General features: G+C 35.9%; 1 protein-coding gene across 2 annotated transcripts; it reads right to left on the reverse strand.

Moving 5' to 3' along the window:
• Positions 1 to 404: 404 nt before the first annotated feature.
• Positions 405 to 27870, reverse strand: LOC131071358 (dnaJ protein ERDJ3B). 2 transcript variants are annotated; one of them, XM_058007164.2, is made up of 10 exons: positions 27583 to 27870; positions 27311 to 27459; positions 25758 to 25884; positions 22325 to 22442; positions 5789 to 5905; positions 1829 to 1915; positions 1470 to 1529; positions 1314 to 1391; positions 1109 to 1180; positions 405 to 793 (listed from the first exon to the last, which is right to left on the reverse strand). In XM_058007164.2, the coding sequence occupies exons 1-10, from the start codon at positions 27651 to 27653 to the stop codon at positions 632 to 634; spliced, it is 1041 nt and encodes a 346-aa protein (XP_057863147.2). In that variant the 5' UTR covers positions 27654 to 27870; the 3' UTR covers positions 405 to 631. The 2 variants fall into 2 exon arrangements, with proteins under 2 accessions (XP_057863147.2, XP_057863146.2); XM_058007163.2 differs by having other exon boundaries at positions 22325 to 22445.

Genomic DNA, 27870 nt, shown 5'->3' on the forward strand with positions numbered 1-27870 from the left:
GAAATTATATGCAGTCTTGCTCTCAACTAATTCTGAAATTAGGTACCTGAGTAAAGCTACTAATTGAAATAGCTACTGAACTACTAAAACAATCGACGGAAACATATTTTCAAGCCACGTTTTCGTTCTGCAACCAATGAAAATCTTAAATTTTTTAATGTTGAACTACACAACATGCAAAAGGTGTTCTTCAAAATGTGCTCGTGCGATTCATCTACATTTATGGCTTCTGACAATAATGTGTACTTAGTAGGCTTTGCAACCATATAAAGTTCACAATCTTCATCTGGTCATAATTATATTTTCTATTACTACCTGCATGTAACACTTATTTTCATAAACCTCACAAGCATTAAATTATGAATAACGTAAAAACATTATGCATCATCATCCTTAAACCATCATAACTTGCCAAATAAGCTGAAACTTATATTTTCTATTGATTGTACAAACGATAAGCCACACCACATAATGTGGAGTTCTAACTGAAACACTACGATTTTAAGTCTAAATGAATATAACGGAGAGCTCTTTTTGGTATTAATCTCTGTCAAATACGACAAAACTTTGTTTCCGTTTGATGCCAATAACTTGATGGCAACAAGGATGTAATAACTCATGGTGTAAACGGTCATGACGGAAAGATTTCCTTGATTTTGCTTTTCTGTTCTTCTGTTAGTTTACTTGGGAAGAAAACCTCATACGTCACATATAGGTCCCCCTTTTTGTTGCTCATATGTAGAGGCATGCCCTCTCCTCGAAAGCGTCTGACTTCTTTAGGTTTTGTGATTCCCTGCAGAAAGAGTCCATTATCTTAAATGAAACATGATCAAGAGTCTTTTATCATTAAAAAATGACATATTACTAGAACTACAGAATTCTGACTGGCATCCCATTAAGACTGATCAAAAAAAGATCACTACAATTGCAGAGTTCTGATATGAACTGTCAAGGTAAGAAAATCAACCTGGTCTAAAATCCTTGATTTTAGCTCAAGTGGATTCAATGTGAGGGACTCACACTTTTGATAGCATAAATACTAATCAAGTTAGACAAAAAAAGAGTTCAGAATCAAAGGATGATATGAAAGCAAAGATTGTATTCTTACATTAGTGCCTACAGCAACCAAATGTCCATCAAGGTGGGTAATACTTTTCTCAAATCCAACAAGAGCCTCCCGCTGCATTACATACACCAATCAATTCATGAATGCAATATGAAATGTACTAAAATCAAGAAAAATGCTTACTTGTTGAAATTTGAGTACAACTGTTAACCAATATTTTGGGTTCATTTTAAGAGTTTCTACTAACCAGAGTAATGGTAACTGTAGTGTGCAAATCATTGCCTTGCCTTGTAAACCTTTCATGTGGAGCTGTAAAAATCTTGAACTGCACAAATATTGTCTCAATATTAGGTTCCATACAATTCTAATACATTGACAAGCAAATATCTGAAAAATACCAAACCTTTAGGTCACCAGGTTCTCCATCTACAACAGGTTCTCCATCTTCATAAAATACTATCTCCTGAAAAATCCAACATTAGCATTACTTGATCATTCAATGGAGATATAAATGATGCGTGTGGACAAGAAGCCAGTCTTCCAAATATACTACATAACACCATATGTATCAGTATGATACACAATGTAAAAGGAACTGTACAACCGTACCTAATAGGAACATCATAAGGGCCAATAAATTTAGGTGACAATAGAAGTACAGAATATGTAATAGGAGCACTGGCAACTCCCATACCAAAAATCAGCTCTACTCTTGAACACTTAGGAACGCAGGTAAAATTCATCATTAATCAAAACCTATACCTGTCCATCCTGCATGCCTTTCTCTATATCAACAGTGATATAATCACCTTCTCGCTCATACTTGACATTCGGACACTGCTCACACACCTGCAGAACAAATTACACCACGGTGTCAGAAGTAAAGGCATCCCTTCAACCGTGTACTTATAAATTTAAGACTGGCAATTGTTGTGTCATGTCCATGTGTAGTTATATTGTCTATAACTGTCTAGAACTCGATAATAATTTACAAATACACCTGCTTATTCCATCACAAACAATGTGACGTAGAGAGAGTCAAAACATTCCCAACTACATACACTAAAAACCAGTTTTCCAACCCTGTCCACTTCTTTTCTGAAAATTTGGGTACATCCCCTCACTGTGGGAAATGTCTCCTAGGAACATCCTCTAAGGGGAAACCCGGAGACCCAGGGAAATGCCATGGCATCCCCGATACCCATGTTATGTCCCCAAGCACTTTCAAAAAATGAAAAAATAAAAGTTTTTAAAATAAATAATAATAAAAAAGTAAACACTTTTGGGGGACCCGTGACATTAAAAATATATTATTTACTTCTGTTTTCTGTATCCTACTATCATTTTAGTGCTTTCATCTGCATTTTCAGTTATTTGGTTTTGCAAGCAAGAAAAGATTATAACAATCTGAAAGCTGAAGAGAGATGAATTAAAACGAGTAAGGATGGAGAAAGAAGGAAGAAGAAACAAAGGAAGAATAAGGTATGTTACATGTCCATGTTGGTTTCTTTTTCAATTTTAGGTCAAATATAAAATACTTGAAAATGCTTGTCCCATTGCTTTCTTTCAAAACCTTCAATATTGTTAATACAAACTTGCATATGTCACGTTGAATGTTTTGAAACCTCTTACAAAAGTACAAATTTTTAGTTGTTCAAACCTTCAAATTTTTGTTTTTAAACTTGTTCAAACTTAGCTATTGTTTTATCTTAATTTTGGCATTCAAAAACTGCTATTTTTTACTGTTTTTTGCAAACAAAATCTGTATTTTTTAAGCTGGGATGTATTAAAACTTTAAAAAAATTGCTGTTTTATCTTGTTTTTGGCATTCGTGCTGTTATACTTATTTTTTGTTGATTTTGTTGCATCTGTTTTCAGGTCAAGATGGATTTATTCAGTGGAAATGAAAACCTTGGTTTGGGTGATAAATCAAGGCGGATGTAAGAAAGTTAGCTGAGGGCAGCCCGATCCCAACCACAAGCACAAGCGATTCAATTGTGTGTGCATTGCAATGCCATTGCCCTTCCAAGTTATTGACACAATATTCCAAACGGCCATTTAACAAGAAAACTCCTTTGCACTAGTTCGCAAGGTCACTTCACTCTAATAGGTTGGCAGCTAATTCAATTGGGAATTGGCATTGAAAATGCAATGTTCTTCCCATAGGAGTGGAAGGGAAGCATTATGAGCATTAATGCACACTTTTTATTTACCCCTTTGTAAAGGGGTTGGACCTTGTGGCAAGCTCATGCTTTAGAGGAGAGCTCAAATGATCAGATTATTTTGGGGGAACATGATTGCATCAATAGCTTCTTCTACACCACAAAGTTCAAGTAGACCACCTACATTTCAGCATTTAAGGTGTAACAGAATAAGTGGGAAAAGGAAAGTTGCAATTTCATCATCACTAAATCCAATTACAAATATGATAAATTTGCAAGGAGGTAGAGCTATAGATGAGAACATTGTCAATTTCTATTCTAGTAATGGTTTTCCTTTTTATGTTGCTCAAACACCTTTTTACAAAGCGCGTATTGACAAGGTAGCCAAAGTTGGTCCTAGTTATATGGGTCCTAGTGAGACTAGATTGAGAACCATTCTGTTGGAAAAAGAGTATTCCAAGGTTAACCTATTGATGGAGGAGATGAAAGCTAAATGAGCAATATACGGTTGCAACATAATCATGGAGAGGAACATGGACAGTACATGCAGTTTCATACATTGTTGAACCTTACTTCCCAAGGGTAATTGACTGCTCGAGAAAATGCAATGATGCCAAGTTTCAATTTCGATTCCTACAAGGAGCCAAGAGAAGCACAACCCTCAAAATGTAGTGCAAATGATTACATACGCAACATATGTTTGCAAAGTAGTAAACTAAATTGACCACAAATAGACACATATGTTGAACCTCTTGTTGTGTGCATGCTATTAACAATACACTCAAACACATTGAAAGGATACAATGGGTCAAACAAATAATGGTGGATACAAGGGAAGTGCAAATGAGGTGCAGATCTTCATTTACAACCATTGTTTAGGACCTTAGCGAGGAGGTGACTCCTCAAACTAACTGAACCCCGATTTGCTTCTTGCTTCATCCTACTACAAAGAACGCTTGAGTTGCAAGAGCCATTGCAACTTATGATTAGGACACAAGAATGAAATAGGTGGAAGGAATCAAAGACAAAGTAGGTGAAGAGTGTGAAGGAGACTGTGGTTAGTGATAACTTTCAATCAAATGTGATATACATCAAATCTTTTATTTAGTCAATTTTCACTGTCATCAACTTTGGAAATTGTAATTGTCCTAGTCTTAGGGGAGATCTATGATCGAATTAATAGCATGCTTGACTAGATAATGATGCCATTTATGAGAGATAATAAACTGAGCATATTATTGGGAAATGAAGTGTCTCAACCTTTCCTAGAATTATCAAGTTATTATTTAGCATTTTCTTGCAAGTTATTTGCATATTATTATATTTTATTTTATTTAGCATTTGTGTTCCGACATAAGTGGTGTGGGGGATTTTGAGTTGGCATTCTGCACCACATGTCAATGCTTTGTAAATTGTTATAAGAGGCATTTAGTTTGGTTATCTTTAACAAATTTGAGTGTCATGCCCCTACCACACTAGGCGTAACAGCCTTAATAAAAAAAAATTACAGCCTTTATTACAGTAAACCTGGGCAAATATTTTAGCAATTCAAGGGACCGACCTTATAATTGAGTCTAGGCAAAATAAATAAATAATAATAACTGTTCATTGTTAAGGGTCAACTAGATAATTTCAAGGGAGGCCGACTGGAATTAAATATTAAGAGGGCCAACTAGGATCATGGTGCAAACTTGCCAGTCGTCTTCTCTCACAAGTTTCTAGTTCCTCTATTGTTGAGAGGACTTAGGCCACGTATAGGTCAAACAAAAATTGTATAGTGTTATAGAGTCTCATTGATCACAAGATGCCTGAGATTGGCATAAGCCAACGCACAATGGGATGTAAAGCTTGGGGGGGCACATCAAGTTGATGAGTAGGAGGTGTAGGCAAGATTTGATGGCATTGGGAGGACATTGCAAAATATGAAGATACAATTCCTCCCAACAGTTCCAATGATAAGGAGGATTTTCCTAGATATCTAGTTGATAATGATGCTTCTGATTTTTAAGCTTATTGCTCAAACAAAAACAGCAAGGGTTATCTTTTTTGGGAATCTCATTTTGATGCTTGTTACTCGTAGACTCTAGTTTGTATTTTTAACTTTCAACTCATTTATAATTGGATTCCAATTTTCAGCTACTACGATCATTGATGTTCAAATGATGATTAAATTTTGACTTATGACTCAACCATCAGCATTGTTCAATTGTTGTAATGTGTTCTCAATTTTGTATTCATTATTTTTTTTTGTACATTTTGTATATAGAGAAAGAAGGGTTGCAGAGACTCTACGAAAAACAAAATAAATAAGATGCCCAAACTCATGACATGGGAGAAAATGGTTAGTTATCAAAACAGCATTGACTTGTCCTAGTCTATAAGGAGTGGTTAGAAGTTAGAACTAAAGATAATAGAAAAGATAGACAAAAATCTTGTCAAAAATCTGGTCATGCTCCTGACCAGTTAAAGAGATGTCATCTTCTGAAATGCTTGAAAAGTAATAAAGGAGACAAGACAATTAAACCAAGCCATCAGAGATAATTGACAAGCAGACATCTACCTGCTGTGTGATCTGTTGAAACATTCCTGGGCCAATCTGCTTGTGATAGACCTCATTTCTACAATTGCATTGCCTTTTACCAGGAGCAGGCTTCAAAACATTTTTTTCCCTCCATACCTGGAAAATTTTAAAGGTCAAATCACCAAGTACTTGTGTCTTTTAAATTTCAAAGTATAAAACTAATAAACATTTAAAAATTCAAAAGCTTTTGTTTCCTCTTTGTTTGCATTTTATTTATAATTGAGAACTTTTCTTGCATGTAAACATAGAAAATATGCTTCAAATTAGAGGAAAAAACACAAAGTAGTCTGAGTTTTTCGAGTTTTCTGTCATAAAAAACGGTTAATAGGATGAACTCAAAGCTTAGTTATCTTGCAATGTCTATCCTAGCCCACAAGCTCTCATTGATTGTAAGGAAAGCATATTATAATTCAGTATATAATTCAAATCAAGGCCAAAACTAGCAAAAGAAAAACAATGAGCACCATCAAAGATGCTTGTGTAAATAAATAATTGAACAAAACACACCGATCACTACTTCTAATGAACATGATTTAAACTAGCAAGGTGCAGAACAAGGTAGTTGATAGCAAACAGGGTCTAAAAGTTCTGCTTAACGATACAGATTAAAGAGTAAGATTCTTAAGATCAACTTAAACAAAAAAATTATAAAAAAAGTTATTTAAGAAAAGCATCATAGCCTTTGCACTGAAGAATCTTGATTGAAAAGGAATCACAGAAAATGGCTGCTGAAATGTATGTAATGTACTTAATAACAAGAAAAACCTGGATACAGTTTCAAATTAGACTTTACTGACAAGAATTGATTCAGAAATCGAACTTCGATAAAATACACAATCTCGGGTCAGATTCTACATGGCAATAATAAGTCAAGCTTTAAAAGCCTTGTCAAGATCAACAGTGACACTTGCATTTTAAAATTAACAAGACGGTGACAATAAAGGTTCTGGTTGGTTTAGATCAAAATAGCACAACCATGTACAGTAACGCAACAGCATTGAGCATTAACTCCAAATCTATGAAAGTTCATCAAAATATAGGTATTTATGATTTAAGTCCACCAAAATTGATCATATGATTTAAAAGTCCTGTGAAATCAACAGCAACCTTGTTAATCTTTGGGCCATATGTCAAGAACAGACAAAAGTGAACTATGCAGCATTTGCCAAAACTTTACTGAATAACCTATGTGGAAATCTTTGTCCTGAGTTTAGAGAGAGATACCTCAATCATCATCAAGGAAATGAAATTCATAGAGCATTAAATAACAATTTGCAATTTAAAACCGATTCACACAGCACAAAACTAGTATGCGGTGATTATTCTAACAAAATATCAACCTAAAGCATCTTTCAGTACAAGTTATTCAATAAGAATGTGATTATGTTACTGGATCCACCTGGTGACCAACCAGAATCAAAGTTAATTTGAACCAGATCTGTAATACAGTCCAGTTTCCTTGCAGATTCTAGCAGGTCACAACCATGGAGTGTTGGTTTAGTCTAAGACACAGTTGCACGGATACGGATATGGATACGGTATCCAATACGGAAACGGCTATTTTTCTAGACCCCTCATTTGGATACGACATTCATAAAGAACACATACACATATATTTAACACAATTTTCTAAGTTATTAAAAATCTATAATTATATGCACAATAATTGTCAAATTTAAATCTAAATTAAAACTAAATATTAGTTAAAAATATTAATAAAGATAAAAATTAAATTTAAATTTAAAATTTATAATGTAAAGTTACTATTAAATCAATTAAATAAAATTCAAAAATCAAATCTAAATATAAATAAAAATAATTTAGTTTTAATGATAGATTAATAAGGAAAAAAACTAAATATAAATTAAAATTTTAAAATGTAAAGTTACCATTAGTGATTAATTAAAATTTAAATCTAAATGTAAATGGAAACGTTTGTGGATTCTTCCCGGCTACGAATGGCTTACGGCAGGGCGACCCTCTATCTCCTTCCTTGTTTGTATTGATGGCTGAAGTACTCGGGAAGCTAATACAGAAAAGGCATGCGAGGGGTGCTTGGAAAGGAATTCGAGTGCATGATCAGCTGGGTGCTATCACTCATTCACAATTCGCAGACGATACCATGGTTTTCAGAGAAGCAACCATGACTGAAGCGAAATCTATTTTGGATACCCTAGAACTCTACTCAGAATGCTCAGGACAGATTATGAACAAAGAGAAATCACAGCTCTTCATGTTCAATACCAACAGGCAGACCCAATCAAGGATATCCGGGCTCATGGGAATTAAATTAGCTGAGCTTCCATTAAAGTATCTTGGCGTGAGAATCAATAAGGGCAGCCGCCAGTCCCAGATTTGGGAAGATGTAATGCAATTTTGTGAAGCAAAATCACAGTTATGGAAAAATCGATGGCTGTCACAGTCAGGTCGATCAACTATGGTTAAATCGGTTTTATCTGCTATTCCCATATACAGCATGTCTTGTTTCAAACTACCTTTGGCTGCTGGGAAAAAACTGGATAATCTGTTGAGGAAATTTGTATGGGATGGGGCCAAAGATGCCAATAGAGTTCCACTTATTAACTAGGATACGATGTGTCTTCAAAAGGAATCGAGTGGCGCTGGGCTCCGCAAGATGGAATTGCAAAACATTGCGCTTGGTGCTAAGCTAACCTGGAAGATGTATCGTGAACCCCAAAAGTTATGGTGCTCAATATTCGGGAAGAAATATTTGGATTCTGACAAACCTAACAGAATTCTGACTATTGCAAACTCAGTCAAGGGCTCAGCCATCTGGATTTTTTTATGGGGCTGCAGACACATAATAACAGAACATGTCTCATGGCAGATAGGAAATGGACAATCTGCAAAATTTTGGTATGATTCATGGGATGGGGAGGTGGCTATTTGTGACCTTATTAAGGATCCTGCCTGGATTCAAATGGTTGAATCCCAATTGGGGTCAGTTGTTTGCAATTATTTGAGGAAGATCTGCCTAACACCTCATGCAGAAGATGGAAGCGGGTGAATTTGGGGAACCCGGTGTTATGTAATCTTCTCCAAAACATCTTAAGTGCCAGACATATTCCTATTTCCAGTTCGAATGATTGCATCTTCTGGTGCAGTTCAAAATCTGGAGAATACAAAGTCAACTTGGGGTACCATGCTCAACGGGGGAGAAGCTCAGCTAAGGCTTGGCCTCATAAGCTATGTTGGAACAAAAGACTCCTCCCAAAGGCTGGAGCATTTCTCTGGTTTGCTCTTCATAAATGCATCTTAACGGGGGATAGATTGAAACACATTGGAATTTCAGGCCCTGATTGGTGCATCATGTGTAAAGGTGCTGAAGAAACTGCTAACCATTTGCTGTTAACTGTCCGATTGCAGAAGCATGTTGGAACTGGTATTTTGGGAAAATTAACCTTGCTACGGTTCGTAATGAATCTCTATTGGAGTTTCTGTCAGCATGGCCTACTTATCACAATTCAAAATGGAGTGACTTGTGGCTTGTAGGTCCCTAATTGATCACATAGCACATCTGGAAGGAGAGGAATAGGAGGGTCTTTAAAGATTCTCAAATTTCTGTGGATAAGCTTATTGGGAATATTAAACTTGCCATCGAGGAAGTTATCAACGGAAAACATAAAGCCCAATTTAGACATTATAATTTATGGGATCAATCCATGGAGAGATACTGGCAACTGAAGGATTACAAAAACGGTTCTATAGGTCAAAGCAAGAAGGTCGACAGAAAACATGTCAGATGGAAAGCTCTCGCCCCTGACTGGCTCAAATTAAACTTTGATGGGGCATGCCGTGGCAACCCGAGTATTTCCGGATATGGAGCAGTTGTACGCAATGATATTGGGGAACTGATTGTCGGGACTTTTGGTACAATCAGGCAGGCAACTAACAATGAGGCTGAAATTCTAGCTCTCATTGTGGGTCTCAACATGTGTATCGCCAAGAAGCTTTCAAATATAACAATCGAAGGCGACTCATTACTTGTTATAAACGGGATTATGAAATCAAAATTTGAAAATAGAAGACTCTGTCAATGGATTCCATGCATCTCACAGCTCCTCAATATGATTGGGACATATGATGTCACGCATGTCTATCGAGAAGGGAATTCGGTTGGCTGACTCACTTGCTAACTTAGGAATTGATTCCCCTCTCGAGTCGATGGTCTTTGACAAATTATCTGCCCCTCAATCAGTCAGATCACTATTGAATCAGAATTCAGACCTTAATACTAACGGTACTAGCAGAAGGAATTGTCCTTTGGAAGGTGTGGTGGCTACAGTTGAAGAGTTCGAGTAGGCTAAGTTCTCCTCCTCGGCATACTCTCCTAGCTTTTTCTATGCTGATGGCGTCGGTTTGGCGGTCCATATAGGTCCGAGTACATGACAACGCCTCTCCACAGATTCCCAGTGCTACTTCGGTATAGGAGAAAGCAGGTGGAACCATCCAGAACCTGTGGTTTCCTTTTCATCTCATTGCTCCAGTGGATGTTAACCAGAATTGGTCGGGCTCTCTTTGGTAGTAGTTTGGTATACTTTGGCCGCGTCTCCTAAGTTAACTGCGAAGTAAGCCTAGAGGCGCAAATCCGCAACCTGTTTAGAACTGATGAGGAAGTATACGAGGCTTTGATGGGCTTGGTGGAGATCAATAATGAAAGGCACTAGTGCGACCGAACGATGCATGAAATTGTCCTCCTTCCTCTGGTTGATATCCTTGAGTCCTGCGAGATGCTGATCGTGCTCCTGGATGGATTTGTTAAGCCTGAGGTTGGGGATGCTATAGCGGATGGCATACTTAGTCTCCCTGAGGATGAGCGGGTGAGTATTCTGAAAAGATAATTTAAGGTGGAAAACTATCTTCCCTCGAACTCTTAGGAGGAAGAGACTTCGGTTGGCTTGGATGGTGAATCTCAGAACGAGGTTGCAAACCGTTACTTCCAGAGGATGCAAGAAAGGGATGCGGAACATGAAAGATTGCTTATCTTCAGGGAGAACGCTTGGGTGGCATTCTGCAGTGCTGTTCGCAACGGTGATTTGGCTCCATTCCGCAGACTTACTAACTAACCCGAGTGGTGGCTCTCAGACTCCCCAACTAGTAATGTCACCAATATTGGTGAATATTCTGCTATTGTGATGCATGCCATTCAGGGCAATTACTAGATAGATAGTGGTGTTCAGGATCATGCCTGAAGGACAAGTGGATCCTTGTTTTGTTATCTGCAGGCATTTACAGCTATGTAATCGATATGTTTGAATATCAATATAGGGCGCTATCCCCATCTTAATAGCACTTACCAAAAAATATATATATATATTAAGAATACTAATAAAGAAAGAAAAACTAAATATAAATTTAAAATTTAAAATGCAAACATTGTAAATTGTCATCGATGAAATAAAGTTTAAATAGTAAATCAACGAAATATAACTTTAAGTAGTAAATCAATTAAATAATGTTTAAATATAAATCAATTAAATACAATAAAGTTTCAAACTTCCTATTAAAATTTCCCTACAGCCCAAGCGAAGGAAGAAGGGCACACAGTGTAGACAAGGAAACACACACAAAAACTCCACATTCAGCAATTTTTTCTTTAGATACCTAATCCCACTAAATCCAGCACGACTAAAAAAAGGGCAAGTTTCTCGAAATGCACATAAATGTTTTTGTCGTGCCACATCCATACCGTTTCCGTATCCATACCAAGTACAACGGTACATATCCCAAGGGTGGGGGTGCCATTTTTGGTAACTCTGGTCTAAGATGAACCCAAGCAAATTCAAGGAGGAACTAGATGGATCCTAGTGAACCTACAAAAAAAGTGTATCACGTTTTTGACAATTTTTTAATTTCTTTGTTTTTATTCACCTTTGATTTTGCCTTTTAAAAAATTATGAAAATGGTGTTGGCCATGAAGGTTCATGTGATTTTGAAGGCCTTCATTTGTGCTTAAAGCAAGATATCGAGTCAGAGCATATTGACTTGTATGCGTCCACTTCCCAACATGTTGCACTTGAATAGTTCAAAAGCAAGCACACTTTTTGAGGCACTAGTTGTAGTCCTTCAAATGTTCATCATCTAACGTCAATGGTGACGATGATGATGATATCGATGGTTTAGAAAATCCATATGATGCAGAAAACTGGTTTTTCAACTTGATACTATTATTTTAATATTGAACTTGGATTTTGAACAATGAGTAGTTTCTAATATTTACCATTTATGGTGGTTTTGTTGATTATGTGATGCTATGTGGTGTTCTAATCTTAATTCCTTCTATTAAGGCTGCAAATATTATATACAAACAAGCACAAAATGAACTCAACCATACAAAAACAATTGTTGGATCCATGAACTGAATCCGCAAATCCAAACCAAGATCTGAACAGAAACCAGCAACTTAGTAAAGATACTTAGAAATGTGTATGTTGTTTCTAATATTCCTGCTTTTAGGCTGCAAATATACATATTTATGATTTTTACCTTTTTTTGTACAAATGAACCAAAAACAAACCCAACCCCCAAAAGAAAGCTTTTGTCAAACCTGTTGATGATTTATAGCTTCAGTCGGATAAAATTAAATGTTAAATTGGCCTTAAGGCCTTCAACATTTAATAATATATATCATTATGTTATTTATTATTATTATTGTTAAATTGATTAGATAATAATAATTATTACTATATTTAATTAATAACATTATTATATAGTTACGTTTTGGTTTTTACGGGGTTTTATAGAAAAGCATCGTGGGAGCTGCTATTCTCAAACTGCTTTGCTTTCTACTCTTAGCGCCTGCTTCCGGTAATGTGGAGGGGCACGAATGGCCCCATGGTCCCACATAAGGTCTAAATTGATTAGATAATAATAATTATTACTATATTTAATTAATAACATTATTATATAGTTAGGTTTTGGTTTTTACGGGGTTTTATAGAAAAGCATCATGGGAACTGCTATTCTCAAACTGCTTTGCTTTCTACTCTTAGCGCCTGCTTCCGGTAATGTGGAGGGGCACGAATGGCCCCATGGTCCCACATAGGGTCATGACCCTATGTTGTCCCACGGAGTCATTCAAATACCCGTGGGTATCCACATGGATAAACACAAGCAAAAAGGGAACAAAAGCGAAGGATAGTGAGGACAGCGCAGGACAGTACAGGGTACAAAGTACTGCGACTGTGACAACAACACTAAACCTGCAGACCAGTAAGACATTATCATAGGAGTGTAAATCAACATGGTATCAGAGCCAGGTTTCCTTCTATAAAGCCTAACCACCTGAAGGAAGATCCGACTGATATCTCCTTGAAAGTTTGTATTTTAAAATGACGAATGGAATCAGATTCGAAGACAGACTTGAAGGTGCCTCAAACTATGATTCATGGAAACTACGAATGATGTTGGTACTAAGGAAGAATGAGTTAAAAACAATAATAGAGAATCCTTCTAAACCTGATGGAAAAGACGAACAGAGTCAGTGGGAAAAGAACAATATTAAAGCGATGGAGTTATTAGTAGATGGAGTAAAGAGTCATCTACTACCTATCATTACAAGGTTAAATTCTCTATATGACATGTTCAAAGCCTTGAAAAACATGTTTGAGATTAACAACACGAGCAGAATCCTCACACTTAAAAATCAACTTTCTAATATCAAAATGAGTAAAGAAGAGACTATCACTTCATATTTTATGAGGATAACAGAATTAAGGAACCAGCTCTCATCAATTGGTCACATTTATGATAATAAGGAACTAACTATGATAACTCTAAATGGGCTCCCTATCTCATGGGAAAACTTTAGACAAGGAGTTAGTGCTCGATCCAAAGTTCCCAAATTTGATAGACTAAAAGCTGATTGCATTCAAGAAGAGTGTAACCTAATATCAAGAGGAATCATGAAACCCGTTGATGAAGATGTTCAAGTTCTAGTCTCTAGTTTGAAAAGGAAAAAGGACAAAAAGACATATGGTAATCGATCATTCAAGAAGCCTAGAGACTTCCCTAAAGTACAATGTTTCATATGTGACGAATATGGCCACATTGCAAGAACTTGTCCTCTCAAACTTAAACTACAACCTTCCCTTGCTGAAGTCAGAAATTCAGACGTATGTTCAGAAAAATATGTTCTCTAGAAGAAACTCAAGATACCTTGTGATTGAGAGGGAGCTTACTAATAAAGATTGAGCACTTCTGAGATAAAATTGTAAATATTGATTATTATTATTAATACTAATAATTATTTTATGGGCCCTGTGTAAATCATAAGGAAGTGACGACTTCCAAATGATTTCCACTTGTATTTTTTGAGGTTATTGGAAGGTGACGATCTTACAATAACTCAAGATTGTGGATAGAATCGCCGACTGAGGCAATCCACACAAGAGCTTGTGGATAGAATCGCCAACTAAGGCAATCCACACAAGAGCTTGTGGATAGAATCGCCGACAGAGGCAATCCACACAAGAGCTTGTGGATAGAATCACCGACTGAGGCAATCCACGTGAGAGCTCATGGATAGAATCGCCGACTGAGGCAATCCACACAAGAGCTTGTCGATAGAATCGCCGACTAAGGCAATCCACACAAGAGCTTATGGATAGAATCGCCGACAGAGGCAATCCACTCAAGAGTTTGTGAATAGAATCGCCGACAGAGGCAATTCACATCTTGAAACTATGGTCCCAAGATAAGCATCATACGATTTATGAATATTGCTCCCAATATCTTTTATCCTCCCTAGCTAAGAGGGAGTGTTGATGATTTATAGCCTCAGTCAGATAAAATTAAATGTTAAATTGGCCTTAAGGCCTTCAACATTTAATAATATATATCATTATGTTATTTATTATTATTATTGTTAAATTGATTAGATAATAATAATTATTACTATATTTAATTAATAACATTATTATATAGTTAGGTTTTGGTTTTTACGGGGTCTAATAGAAAAACATCGTGGGAGCTGTTATTCTTAAACTGCTTTGCTTTCTACTCTTAGCGCCTGCTTTCGGTAATGTGGAGGGGCACGAATGGCCCCATGGTCCCACATAGGGTAGTGACCCTATGTGGTCCCACGGAGTCATTCAAATACTCGTGGGTATCCACATGGATAAACACAAGCAGAAAGGGAACAAAAGCGGAGGACAGTGAGGACAGCGCAGGACAGTGCAGGGTACAAAGTACTGCGACTGCGACAACAACACTAAACCTGCAGACCAATAAGACATCATCACAGGAGTGTAAATCAACAAAACCCACAACCGAAATCTGCAAACCAAAACCAAAACCAGCAATGTAGGAATTGGATAAAGAGCTCATATTTTTGAAGCCTAAAAAGCTTTAGATGCTGACATTCCACACTAGCAGCCTTTCCAAGAGAGGAAGGCCATGGTTTAGAATCAAGCAACTCCATCAATTTTGAGGAATGGAACCGCAGGATCTTTCAAGATTCCAAACTGGTGGAAGTCCATTTGTGGCAAAAGATTATTAGTAGGCTTCAAGAGACTATTTCTAAAAAATGTGACCTTTTTGTGCTGGTGGATCCTAGCGATTCACTGCTAGTAGGAAGCCTCGACATTCCAAACAAAGGATTCATCGAGAAGGGAGATGGTTCCCTCCTCCTAAGTGAGTTTTGAAGATTAACACAGATGATTCTTCTTGTGGAAACCCAGGGCATGCAGGAATTGGTGGCATTGATAGGGCAATGATGGTGGTGCTGTTTTCTTTTTCTCTATTTATAAAGGGCAGCATTCTAATAATCTGATGGAAACTCTTGCTATTATGTATGATGTTGAGAAAGGGTGTTCTCTAGGTTGGAAGAAGATCATTTGTGAGTCTGATTCACAGGTTGTGGTGGACATGCTAAATGAGCAAAGGTTAGATCGTATTAATTGGCAATTAGCCTTAGTGGCTAAGCAAATCCTGAGCCTTTGCAACAATCTGGAATATGTTTCATTCTGTCATGATCCTAGGGAATGGAACAAAGTTGCTAATTGCCTAGCTAAGTGGGCTTCTGATGGGATGTTTGGGACTGGGAAGTGCTACCCCAAGACTATTTTGGGACATTGGAGAAGATATCATGGAGGACAAGAATAAGTAATGGTTCTTTCTGTGTTGTTCCTTTCGGGGACTACTTCTTGTCGTTTGATTGTTGTCTTAGTTGGGCCTAAGGCCTTTTGTATTGTTCTTCTTGATTTATTTTAAATATATTTTTACCCCTTTTTTCAAAAAAGATTTTTGAGGCAAAATATGAAGCCCCTCGTGACACCTGTCCAAAGAAATGGGTACACAGTGAAAAGCAAAAGTCTCACTGGATTCTCCCCACTCCTCACCCCCAACCTGGCTTGCAACTTTGGGACCAAAGTCTTTGCTTGGCAAGCACAAACATGTTATAAAAGCATTAACAAAAAAGGAATGAATAAGGAAGCAAAAAGGTGCCCTTGACATCAAAGAGATTCTAGCTGCCCTTCCTACAATCCAATTCCCAATTAATCAAAATGGGTATGTTTATTGAATTTATTTCCACTATTAGTTTCATTCTTGAGGCCTTTGACAACAAACAAGAATTTCTTCATCGACAAGATAAATTTCTAGCCGAGTTTGCCTCCTCTTTCACTCCAATTTCTTTTTGCCAAATGCAAACTAATAAAGTTAGTGTGGATGCCCCAATTAATTATAGCAACAAAGGCTTTCGATTTCACTTAGTTGGCCTATTAGTACAATAATTGGTTCCTAAACAACTTTTTGAATTGGGTCCATCAGCAGTTGTAATATGGACATCACTGGCCAATTTGTTGTAGCACACAAGCAATAGTGGTATTACACAATGGGATGTGCCTAACAATCTTCCATAGCCACCTTCAAGCAGGTCATACTATTTCTTCTACTGTTTTTATGTATATTCCTTTCTAGCTATCAGTAAGGGCCCCAATATAATCCTTGTTTTATCTATCCAAAAAAACCCAAACTCTAGGTTTTAGGAGCTTCGTATCATTAATATAATAAATAACAATCTCAAACAAGTGCACATCTCCAAGTGTAAGGGACACATTTACTGCATCCCTCATATTTAAGGAATACGTAACACAAGAAAAATTTTCAAAATAAGCTAGGGATAACCTAAGAACACTAGAGAGGTTTTTGTTTTCGATTGGGGGCATCTATAACAAGTCCACACATCCCCCGTATTTTAAAGAAGTAAAATGTCCACAATAAATTGGGAAAACATAAGAACACCATAGGGACATATGTTGTCAATTGAGGACATTTAGAACAAGTCCAAACATCCCCCAGCTCAACAATGAGCATTTACATATCCCATGAGGACATTTGCAAAACAGAAAAAAAAAAAGTCTATAACCTTATTCTTGTTTTGGTTTTGAGGAAGAACAATAAACTCTTTTTTTATTTTATTGTAAAACTATGATTTCTCAATTTATTACAAATAGAGAACCATTTTATGTAAATGAATGAATAACATTTTTATTAATATAATTTGTGCACCACATGTCCATTAGTCTTCGCGTGCTGAAACCCTAGCCACAGTTTATAGACAACCCACAATTTTTATCAAAAAATCGTTCAAAGACTTTGCTGGTAAAAACCCTTGACATCTAACAAAAAAAATCCACGAATTTTATTCTCTAAAGAATCTGCCAGAAATACAAATTTTATTTTTAAAAAATCAATCAAAAAACTTCTAGAGATTTCCTCAAAATTTCTAGGTAAAAACCACAAATTTTTTACTCAAAAAATTTGCCAAAAAAAAGACCTATGCTCTGATACCATGAAATGATAATTCGTTATTTGGTCTTTTTACAAAGGAGACGAAGGCTCCTTAAATAGAGATTACAAGAGGATCTTTCGATAATAAAAACAATCAAGAATAGAAAACATTCTAAATAAGAACGTGATATCACATAAAAAATTCCATTAAAATGTCCACTTATTTAATCTCAATTTTCCAATCATTATCAAGTGGATCCATATAATATAATACTATTATTCTCCATTATCTTCATTTTTCATTATTCCATTTATTCCTCACTATATCATAATATTCATATTATATCATATATTAGATATAATCCATTTAATAAAATTATTATTCATTAACTAACTACGAAAACAAAAGATCCTAAACTAACTAACTAAATGACCATCATAGAAACATTACAAAATTACTTTAATAAATTTTGGGGATCTCTCTATTTGAATTTGTGTCTCCAAAACTCGGCATAGAACTTCTACAATTCATATTATGAATTACTAATAAGACATTACTAAATTTTGCAGTCAAAAGAAAAGCTTTAATATCCTCTATCAACAAGGGATATACACATAAAGTAGAACATTATGAATATGAATATCATAAATTACTAATAAGATATTACTAAGATTTGCAATTGAAAGAAAAGGGTTTTTTACCCATGCTCGTTTTCAAAACATCCTAGGGACAAGGGAATGCCTTAGGGAGATCCCTACCCCATCCCCTTTCTGCAAAAAAATAAAGGAAACATCCCCTTCTACTAAGGACGTTTGGGCTTCTCGTCGAGGTTGGCCGACCATCCCCAATGTAAAGCCCACTTTTTTTAAAAATGCACCCTAAACATTTTTTTTAATTTGCAATGTGGACCCCCATACAAAACTCGCCCCAATAGAGGAAAAAGGCTTTATTTTTTTCATTAAAAGTTTTGTTTGTGAAAACTAGAAGAGGAGTAGCCAAGTCTGAAGGAAGAACATTTTTTTAGCAAGGGATTGAAGGAGCAGCTGCAAAAGAGATTGAATCTAGGGCATCATTTGTAGTGGGACTGCAATTTATTCAATGAGGTAAGTCATTTATCCTCTTAGTTTATTTTTTTCAAAAAATTTAAAGTTTGAAGCATGAAATGTCTAATTTTTTTTTTGTTTTTCACTTTAAAGTTGCATTAAATCTCAAAAAAAAAACATGAGCAGCATTGAGAATGATAGTAGTAGTGGGAATGAAGTGGAAGAAATTGAAACAAATATAGTGCAAGTTTTTTGAGGGTAGAAGTGAACAGCAAACAAATCCATTTCCGTGCCCTTCAAAAGTCTTGGAAAAAAATGCGAAGGGCCCTTTTAATACAAAAAAAATCAAGGGGAGTAGGGTTTGGTTTTGTCACATTTGCTAGTAGTTTAGAGGAGACAGACACACAAGAGTATGGTCTCATTTTTTTGGGTGTTACAAGCCATAGAGTTAAAGTTTGTCCAAAAATAGAAGAGAATGAGAAGATAGAGACTCATAGATTGCACATGGAGATAGAAATGAGGTTTCAAGGTGTGGCAATGTTGGCACATTCTTTTGCAAGTGTACAATCATCTATGCTTATGCCATCCACGGTTGGTAGTAGTAAAATTGCAATAAGAGGAAAGAGGAAGATTAGGTGGTGAGATACCAAGGACAGTTCAAGTTATGTTTAATGTGCAAGCACAAGATGCAACGGAGTCTTCCATTGCCAAATTGTTTTATGCTCATGCCATCCCATTTCATGTGGCTCGTTCCTCTAATTTCAAACAAATGATTGGAGAGGTAGCCTCTATGGGTCCGTCATTCATACCCCCAGAGATCATAAGCTACGCACTACCCTCCTAGACAACGAGTACTCCAAAGTTAATTTGCTAATGGAGGATATGAGGCAACTTGCACCAAGACACATTCTATTGTGATGGATGGGTGGACTGATAGTAAACATCAGCCACTCATCAATATTATAGTCACATGCTTTGTTGGCTCTTATTTTCTCAAAGCCATGGATTGTTCAAGATAGCGTAAGGATACAGACTTCTAGTTTAGCATTTTGAGAGATGCCATAGAGAAGATTGGGCCCTCAAATGTTGGAGAGGTGGTCATCAATTCAACATGAATGTGCAAATCGATTAGTTTGATGGTGGAGGGTGCTTACAAGTACACATAGAAGTACATATTTTGGACCTCATGTTGTGTTCATGCATTGAAAGACATAAGGAAAATAGATTGGGTGAAGCAAGTGGTGGCAAAGGCTAGAGACATTGAAATGTTCATTTGCAACCACCACACCTCACTTGTTCTCTTCGGGACATTTTCAAAAGAGTTCCTCAAACCTATTGAGACAAGATATGCAAATTACTTCATTTTGTTAGAGAGGAAGCTTGAGGTGCATGAGCCTCTACAAATGATGGTAAATTCAAAGTGTAATAGATGGCCCGATTAAAACTCTAGTAAAAGAAAAGCCATCAAACAAAATATCCTTGATGATAATTGGCGATCCACTATGAGGTAAGACATTGCTGATTTTATTATTAAATTGCTAATATTATTAAATATTAAATATCAAATTAATGATTTTCATATTAAATTTCTGATTTTAATATTTCAATTTTATTGTTCAATGTTTTAATTTTTGGAGTTTCTAACATGTCAATTAATTCTTCTAAACTTTTTGTTTGCATTTTGCAAATATGTTTGCTCTTTCATGTCACCTATTGTAGATGTCATTAAATATATACAGACTCTCCTAGTCTTGGAGAGATATATGAGACATTTGACACCATGCTTGGAAAGATAAAGCAAACAATTTTGGCTAAGGATCCTACTCTGGGATTATATGGGCAACATATTAATCCTGATGCGGAGGAGGAACACAATGAACACCTTGTTTCATATGGCAGCCTTGGTATGCACCAAGGGATGTAAGGTTGCCTCCATGTGACAATAAAAAGGCTTTAGATGAGCTAATGCAGGCCTTTGATAAGATGTATTTAGAGGAGTCTTCAATATTTCGCACACAAATCCTTTGACATTGAAAATCTTCGTGGTCTAACATTCAGTAGACCACATGCGAGGTTGGATAGAGCTACATTAGCTCAAACTAGCCCTATTGGATGGTGGACATGGCATGGGAAGGATACAGCACAATTGAAGATACTTGCCACTCACCTCTTTTCACAAGTTGCCAATTCCTCTACTACAAAGAGGAATTGATCCTTATATGGCTTTATCCACTCCATCAAGAGGAATAAACTTACCTCTAAACGAGCAGAGAAGCAAGTGGTCGTGAGTAGTGCTCTTTGACTTCAAAATCATCAAACTTCGAAGTATCAACGAACTCCAGCTTTATGGTGGGATGTTGATCCCAAAGATGTTGCCCAAGTTAATGAGGAGACACACCAATCACGTCGCCCAAGCTGATAAGGAGGAAACACCAAAGAGATTGGTTAGGTTCCATTGGATCAGGTGGACCATCATAGTGGCAATGACTCAAAGGAGGACTCTGATTTTGATGTGGTGTTGAGAGATGCAGATTAGGAGCAGTAATCTACTTTGTTTTCTTGTATTTTCATATCCTAATTGAGAGAAAAACTATATGGCAGCAATGTAGCCTTTGGCCATATTATTATAAGTTTATAAATTGTATGTTATTTGTTACTATCACATGAATATGTTATTTTTTAATAACAAATGCATATTGACAATTCTAACAGCAATTTGAATTAAGGTTTGAATTTTAACTTTCGATAATTTGTTTGACTTTGACTCTCATGTGAACTCTCAATTTAACACAAATGTTATAAATTAAGGTTTCATAGTGTATTATGCATGTTTTCATATGAATATGTAAAATTTTCCTATATAGTTTTAATTTTTCCTATTTTTTATATAGCCATCCCTTGGCCATCCCCAAAAATGGCTCAAAAAATCAAGACTCAAAAACGTGTCCCCCCATCCCAAAAACTCAAGGTAACATAGCTATTTTGGAATTAATATCTCTTTTTTTTCTGTTCCAGCAATAGCAATGGTACATCTCCTCTAGCTTGAGGTTTGAAGTGTTCACTGTTTTGGAAGTAAATTCTTTTTTTCTCTTCTGGAGATAATAATAGTATTTCTCCTCTTGCTTGAGATTGAAGTTTTTGTAATTTATAACACTCCTACTCAAGCATCGATGCTCATACAAATGTAATAGATGTCTTATTATTATATTTATGAAAGTAGACCCCAAATCCACAATTTACCAGTCAATAAAGAAAAAAGATTTGCTTGGTCTATTAAGGTGCATTCGTAACTTCATTTTTTGTCTTATTCTTATACAAAACCCATATTCTCATTATTCCCTAAACCATTAGTTATTTGTTTTGAAGCTCTTTGCATTTCTTGGATCTATTCAAACAGCTCAATTTGGGCACCTTGCCTCTCAATTAAGATGTTTTCACTTTGGGGTTTTAAATCCCTTTCTCTCAACAATGATCTAAAATCAGCCCTCTAGATAAAGGCAAACATACTAATTGCGGCTCCTCTTGGGCCCCTCCATTCAGCCCTAGATAGATTATCCCATGGAGGGCTTTGACCAGCACTTCCAATACCAATTGTCAACAAAAAAGGGCACCATCAAGACCAAAAAACTAGTTCTAAGAATCTAAAGGTATCATAACCATTGCATGAGTTAATCAAATCCTCAAAATCTGAAGTTCAAAATTAAATCGTCACCCTACCTTTAATGTGCCTCCCATGTATAGATCCTCCAAAGTTGCTTGCAACTGAACTATGACATCATCTCCTTTCACGGTTTTATCCTCCTCTTCTTCATTAGGATTCCCCCCACCAAAGAAGCTACTACAGAAGAAACAACAAAACACAACAATTAGAAAGATATTTAAGAAAACCATTCATTATGCTTAATTTCAACATATTTCTAACCAAAATGCACCAAAAGAGAGATAAAATAGTCTTAAATTATATATATTTATTCCCTTCAAGAATCCACCGACTCTACCATAATTCTTTAAAATGTTATCTAATAAATATTAATCCTTTACATTGAGGAGTAAGAAGGCCAAATTGGTCCTCGAAGCTACAAAAGACATGGTTATACAAAACTTAAAAATCATGGCTTACCCACATGGTCAAACATATTGACGAGTCTTTATCAAATTTTAACTATAATATAGATTCTACCATCTATCAAAAAGTAGACTAAACAATTAATACTAACCAAGAAAAAAGTTAAAAACAAATCCAATATCAAATTGCCCTAAACCTTTATCGCATAAGCCCATAACATAAAAATCATAATAACTTGGCAGAAACTAGTTTACTATTTGGTATTTAGCAAGGTTGCATGGGTACGGGGGTACTCGGAAACGTTGGAGACTAGTACCGGTACCGGTACGCCTATTTTTTCAAAATAGGAGATGGGGGTACTTAGAGACGCCAATTTTTTTTAAATATAATTTAATAATTTATAGAAAATCTGAAAATATAATGACATTGAACTTTCAAAACAAGAATTAACTGAGTCAAATCCAAATGTCATACAAATGTCTGAAAATGGGGCTCACATCGGTGGCTTTTGCTTCTGCCCATGCATCGTGTCAAACTTTTTGACTTTTGCGCGTGTTATTTAGGGTGGAGACGGGAGGGTTCGTTGACGTGGAGTCTCCTTTGTGTAGAGACGTCTCCTGACGGGTCTCCGGTACGGGAGACGCGTACCAGTCTCCGGTACGCATTCTAGGGGGTTGGGTACAGGTACCCATGCAACACAGGTATTTAGTAAACTCTATACCTAACACTCACAAAAGAGATTTTTAATTTTATTTTTTAAATGATCAACAAAACAAAAAAATAGTCAAAAAAAATTGAAGAAAAGACGTGATACAGAGAGAAGTACAAGCACAGTTTTATAGAAACTTCCATATATTTTCAATTTTCATTATATAAATCTTGACGCACTTAAATGGAATGCTGAACATACAAGTCAGATCCTACAGTTTCCCCATCTCTTAAACTAAGGATTGCATGCCCAAGATGCATAAAAAGAGCAACATGTCACAAACTAAAATGGCGTACTTATAAAGTATAAACGGTATTAATGTGTGTCAAATCCTTGACATCATGTTGGTTTGTTGATTCATTACAAGTACAATGACATGAAAACTTGTAATAAGCATATCTGCATCAAGATGAATATGAAGAAAACATTCCTTCAAATATTAGCTGTTTTTCACTTTTTCCCTCTACCCTTACCACTTGAGTTTTATCTTCCCTTTCATTCTAAAATAGTGTTTCTTGATCACTGCATCTTGTTTTGAGCTTTTTTCTCAAATTTATAACCTTTTTACAATTCTTAGGATTTCTATGTCTTTTCTCTGCATATGTATTGTCTAGGATCCTCTATATTTTATGATAACCTCTTCAAGTTGCTCTGAAAGGTTCTTTCCAACAGCTCTGGATTCCATTTGAACTTTGCATCAGGTTTGGCCCTTTGGATATTGCAACCATCAATGAAGTGCAATTTGGTCTATTGGATATAAGTTTATGTTTCATTTTAAGAAAGTTTTTCCCAATATGGTAATGGTTTCAGTCTGTTGTTAAGGAGCAATTTTAAGTACTATTAGGTTCAGATCTAGAACTAGGAGCTGTCAAATGCATCTAAGGCTCTGCATACCACTATTCAATCCTTCACCCGTTTCTGCCAGAAAAATTCATTTTCCTGTTCTAGATTCTTCATAGTGAATTCAGCCCTTCAATTGATGCTAGGATTGATGTGTGTTTCACAGCCCTCATTTTTTTGAATAAGTCCTAGTAAATAGCCTGATCAATTAAATATCTAGCAGAAACTTGAGTACTAGAATCTATCTTACATCCTCATCCCGGTACTCTATATGCTGCAGAGCAACAGATACCACAAACAAAACAATACTCCAAACAGGTTTTTTGATATATGGACAAGAATGTGCTTCGTCAACAATCAAACTCAGCAATTTCAGGTTAGATTTTCTTTATTACACCAATTTCATTTTGTAAAATTTGTGTATCATGTTTGAAAAACTGTTACCTTTTTAATTAGTTAAAAAATGTCATAATACCAAGGCCTAAGCTGCCATGATGTTTTAAAATATCTATAATTGCAATAAAAATTCATATTTTCTTTGTTATTGTCTGCAGACAAGTGCAGTAGAAGAAGATAGAACATTTAGTATCATTGTATAATTTCTTGATGAAATTGTATTATTATTTGGACCAAACAATAGATTTCATCAAGCTGTAGTTATAAATATCTTTATGTCGCATAAAAAAAAGAAATCATGCATGTATTCATATATAAATCGGTGTACGAAAAAACATATGTAGGTACAACTCATGTTAGTAATATTAGTAAATGAGAAATCCCTTCTTATGACCATAAGGTGTGCCTTGCTCGTTATTGGTTTTTTGATACCGATATACCACAAGTCTCACACCTAGCCTTGATTCAACCACAACCAAATAGAGAAATATTAATATGTACAAAAAGATAAGATGTGTGAGAAGAGCGTCTGGATATAAATGTGTACAAATTTTCAGCATTCAAAGTTATATCCAGAAGCTGCTCTCACACAATACACTGTGAAAAAAATATGTCTCAGTCTGTTAGAAAAGATGTGTTTGACTGGTTTTATCCTTGAACTTTTAACTGCTAAAATTCAACTCGACCTACTTTTGACTGGAAGATCTGAGTCAAATTCAAGTCATCGCAGAGCCCTCCTAAAAGAGGAGAGTCGTGGAGAAAAGAAGTAAGGAAGAACTAGGCGATTATCTATGCCTATCAAATATTGATGATCATGGAAAGCATTGACAAGATAAAACATGATTACTATCAGAAGTTTGGATGATGTTACGCTCATTGATCAACACTAGCGCATCAAGACCAACACGAGAGGAATTAACTATTACATTAAACCTGGGCCTTGATGCCAGGCTATACTCTTGACTATAACGAGCATATCAATGCTTCAAAACAAGGAACTTGTTAGTATATTGATGCTTCAAAACAAGAAACTTATTGTCTTATATTGACTCTGCAAATTACAAGGAATCGAAACCACAGTGTATCTTATATATCCTTAACTAAATGCAGATGTATTACTATATAAATATAATTTTTACCTGAAGATATCTTGAAAGTTCATGCCACCTCCTCTTCCACCACCACCGCCAGCATGTTGTTTCAGACCTTCTTCTCCATATTTATCATAGATATCTCTTTTTTCATTATCACTGAGCACTTCATAAGCTGTCAAAAGATAAAGACAGAAGAAAAGTAATTCGTCGTCCCATTAATATCTTGATATAAACAGATATTGATATTTTTTTAAGAAGGGACTCAGAAGCACATGAAGAGAACGACCATTTAAGCATTTTTAAGTAATCTGTCATCCCATTAATATCTTGGACCTCACTAATCATATTTGTCAAACTTTTTGCACAAGAACAGAAACAGGGACATTGAATGTTGAATGAATGTATGAATCCTCTTAGACAATAGACTTTCAAGAAAAATAAGATCATCAAAAAATTCAAGAAGCTAGATGATCTCCTATACAATAAGACGTTAGAAACTTGAAAATACCTAAAGGGAACTAGGTAAAACAATCATCGGTCAATTCATATAAACACCCATAAACAGCTCCATGATTTTGTCTGTATTGAGAACTTATCGATTCAATCTCAACTAAGTTTTGATTCATACTGACGGCAATTGGCATGATGACGACTTGGTTTCAATCTCTACCTGGATTGCTCGTCTGTTGGTGTGTGTATGTAGGGTATTTCCTTCACACAATACGGAAAAAATAAAAAATTAAATATAAAAAAATTTCACCAGCTGTATTTTTCCCCGCCCAAATCATATGTGAAACATTGTAATGAAGTCGAAGTGCAAGCCCACTGGGAACTTCTGCATGATAAATAACCACATGGGCCTTATGCTATGCAATACAACCACGTAGGTCTTGACGCCATGCAAAACGCCCCCTAAAGCATATTTATTGAAGTATACAACATAAAAAAAAATCAATCCAATAGACTGAAAATTAACAAGCATTCACCTCTATAGAACTGTCAAATCAACAAAGGGAATAGCAATCAACTCCTACACGTACACTTGTCTTTTTTATGCACTTTCCAAATAAACAAGAGGGTTTGTAAAGGAGATTGCAAATTGCTCCTACTTACTGTATTTATCTTCTTTATGTAAGTTCTTATTTAACAAAGGGAGTAAAATAAGTTCCTATATACTGTATTTATCCTCTTTTTGTGCTTTCCATATTGCTCATATTGATGTATCCAACATGTTTCTGGCATTGCAATAAAAAACCCTGATTCAAAACATAAAAACGTAAAAATGCACCTGCTAATTGATTCCCCGATCATAAAAATATGTCTAGTAATGGAAAGACTCCATGATTCAAAAAAATAAAGCAACTACAGAACTAATAATTTAAAATTATCTGCAAATATGAAGACCATGTAAAGTACAATTTTCACGTCAATTGACAGATATGTTATTTGCAGTGATTTTGGTTACCGCTTAAAATCCAAAAACATAACCACCAACCTAACGAACCAGATGCCAGATCTAAATCAGATCGCATACTTTACAACAGAGTCGATGCATCTAAAGCCCATTAAAAAGGAACATATTTCGAAGGTGTGCATACCATTACTAATTTCTGCAAACCGTTTTGTTGCTTCTTCATTCCCTGGATTCTTATCCGGGTGATATTTCAATGCAAGTTTCCTGTATGCTTTCTTAATCTGATCCTCTGGAGCACCCCTCGGAACTTGCAAAACATCATACAAATTCTTCCTGCAGTACAAACAGATTTTAGCCTCTGTTAAGTTTTAAATATAAAACAAAAAACAAAAACAAAAAACAGAGATTCCATCCACTTAATTGAACACCCAAAAAATAGGGCCAAAATGCACATACCCGGCAAAAGATCTGTCAATATAAAATACAGCGAACAGAAATAACACCACCAGAGCCCTTGCGAGTCTCATGGTGATCAAATTTCTGTCAACTGGCAGATTGCGAATTGACGATTTGTCGCGGACAATTGCGTTAAACTGCACCGATCCGACGAATCGGCTACTGCTCTGTGTGATTAAAAGAGCAAATTGTTGAGGTAAATAATTTGTTCTGTTCTCTCACAGCCACTGGCTCTTTCTCCGTGACCGTCAATCAACGCACCCGTTATTACACGTTTTGGGGGCGCAT

This window comes from Cryptomeria japonica, chromosome 2 (genome assembly GCF_030272615.1).
Source record: "Cryptomeria japonica chromosome 2, Sugi_1.0, whole genome shotgun sequence".
NCBI lineage: Eukaryota > Viridiplantae > Streptophyta > Pinopsida > Cupressales > Cupressaceae > Cryptomeria > Cryptomeria japonica.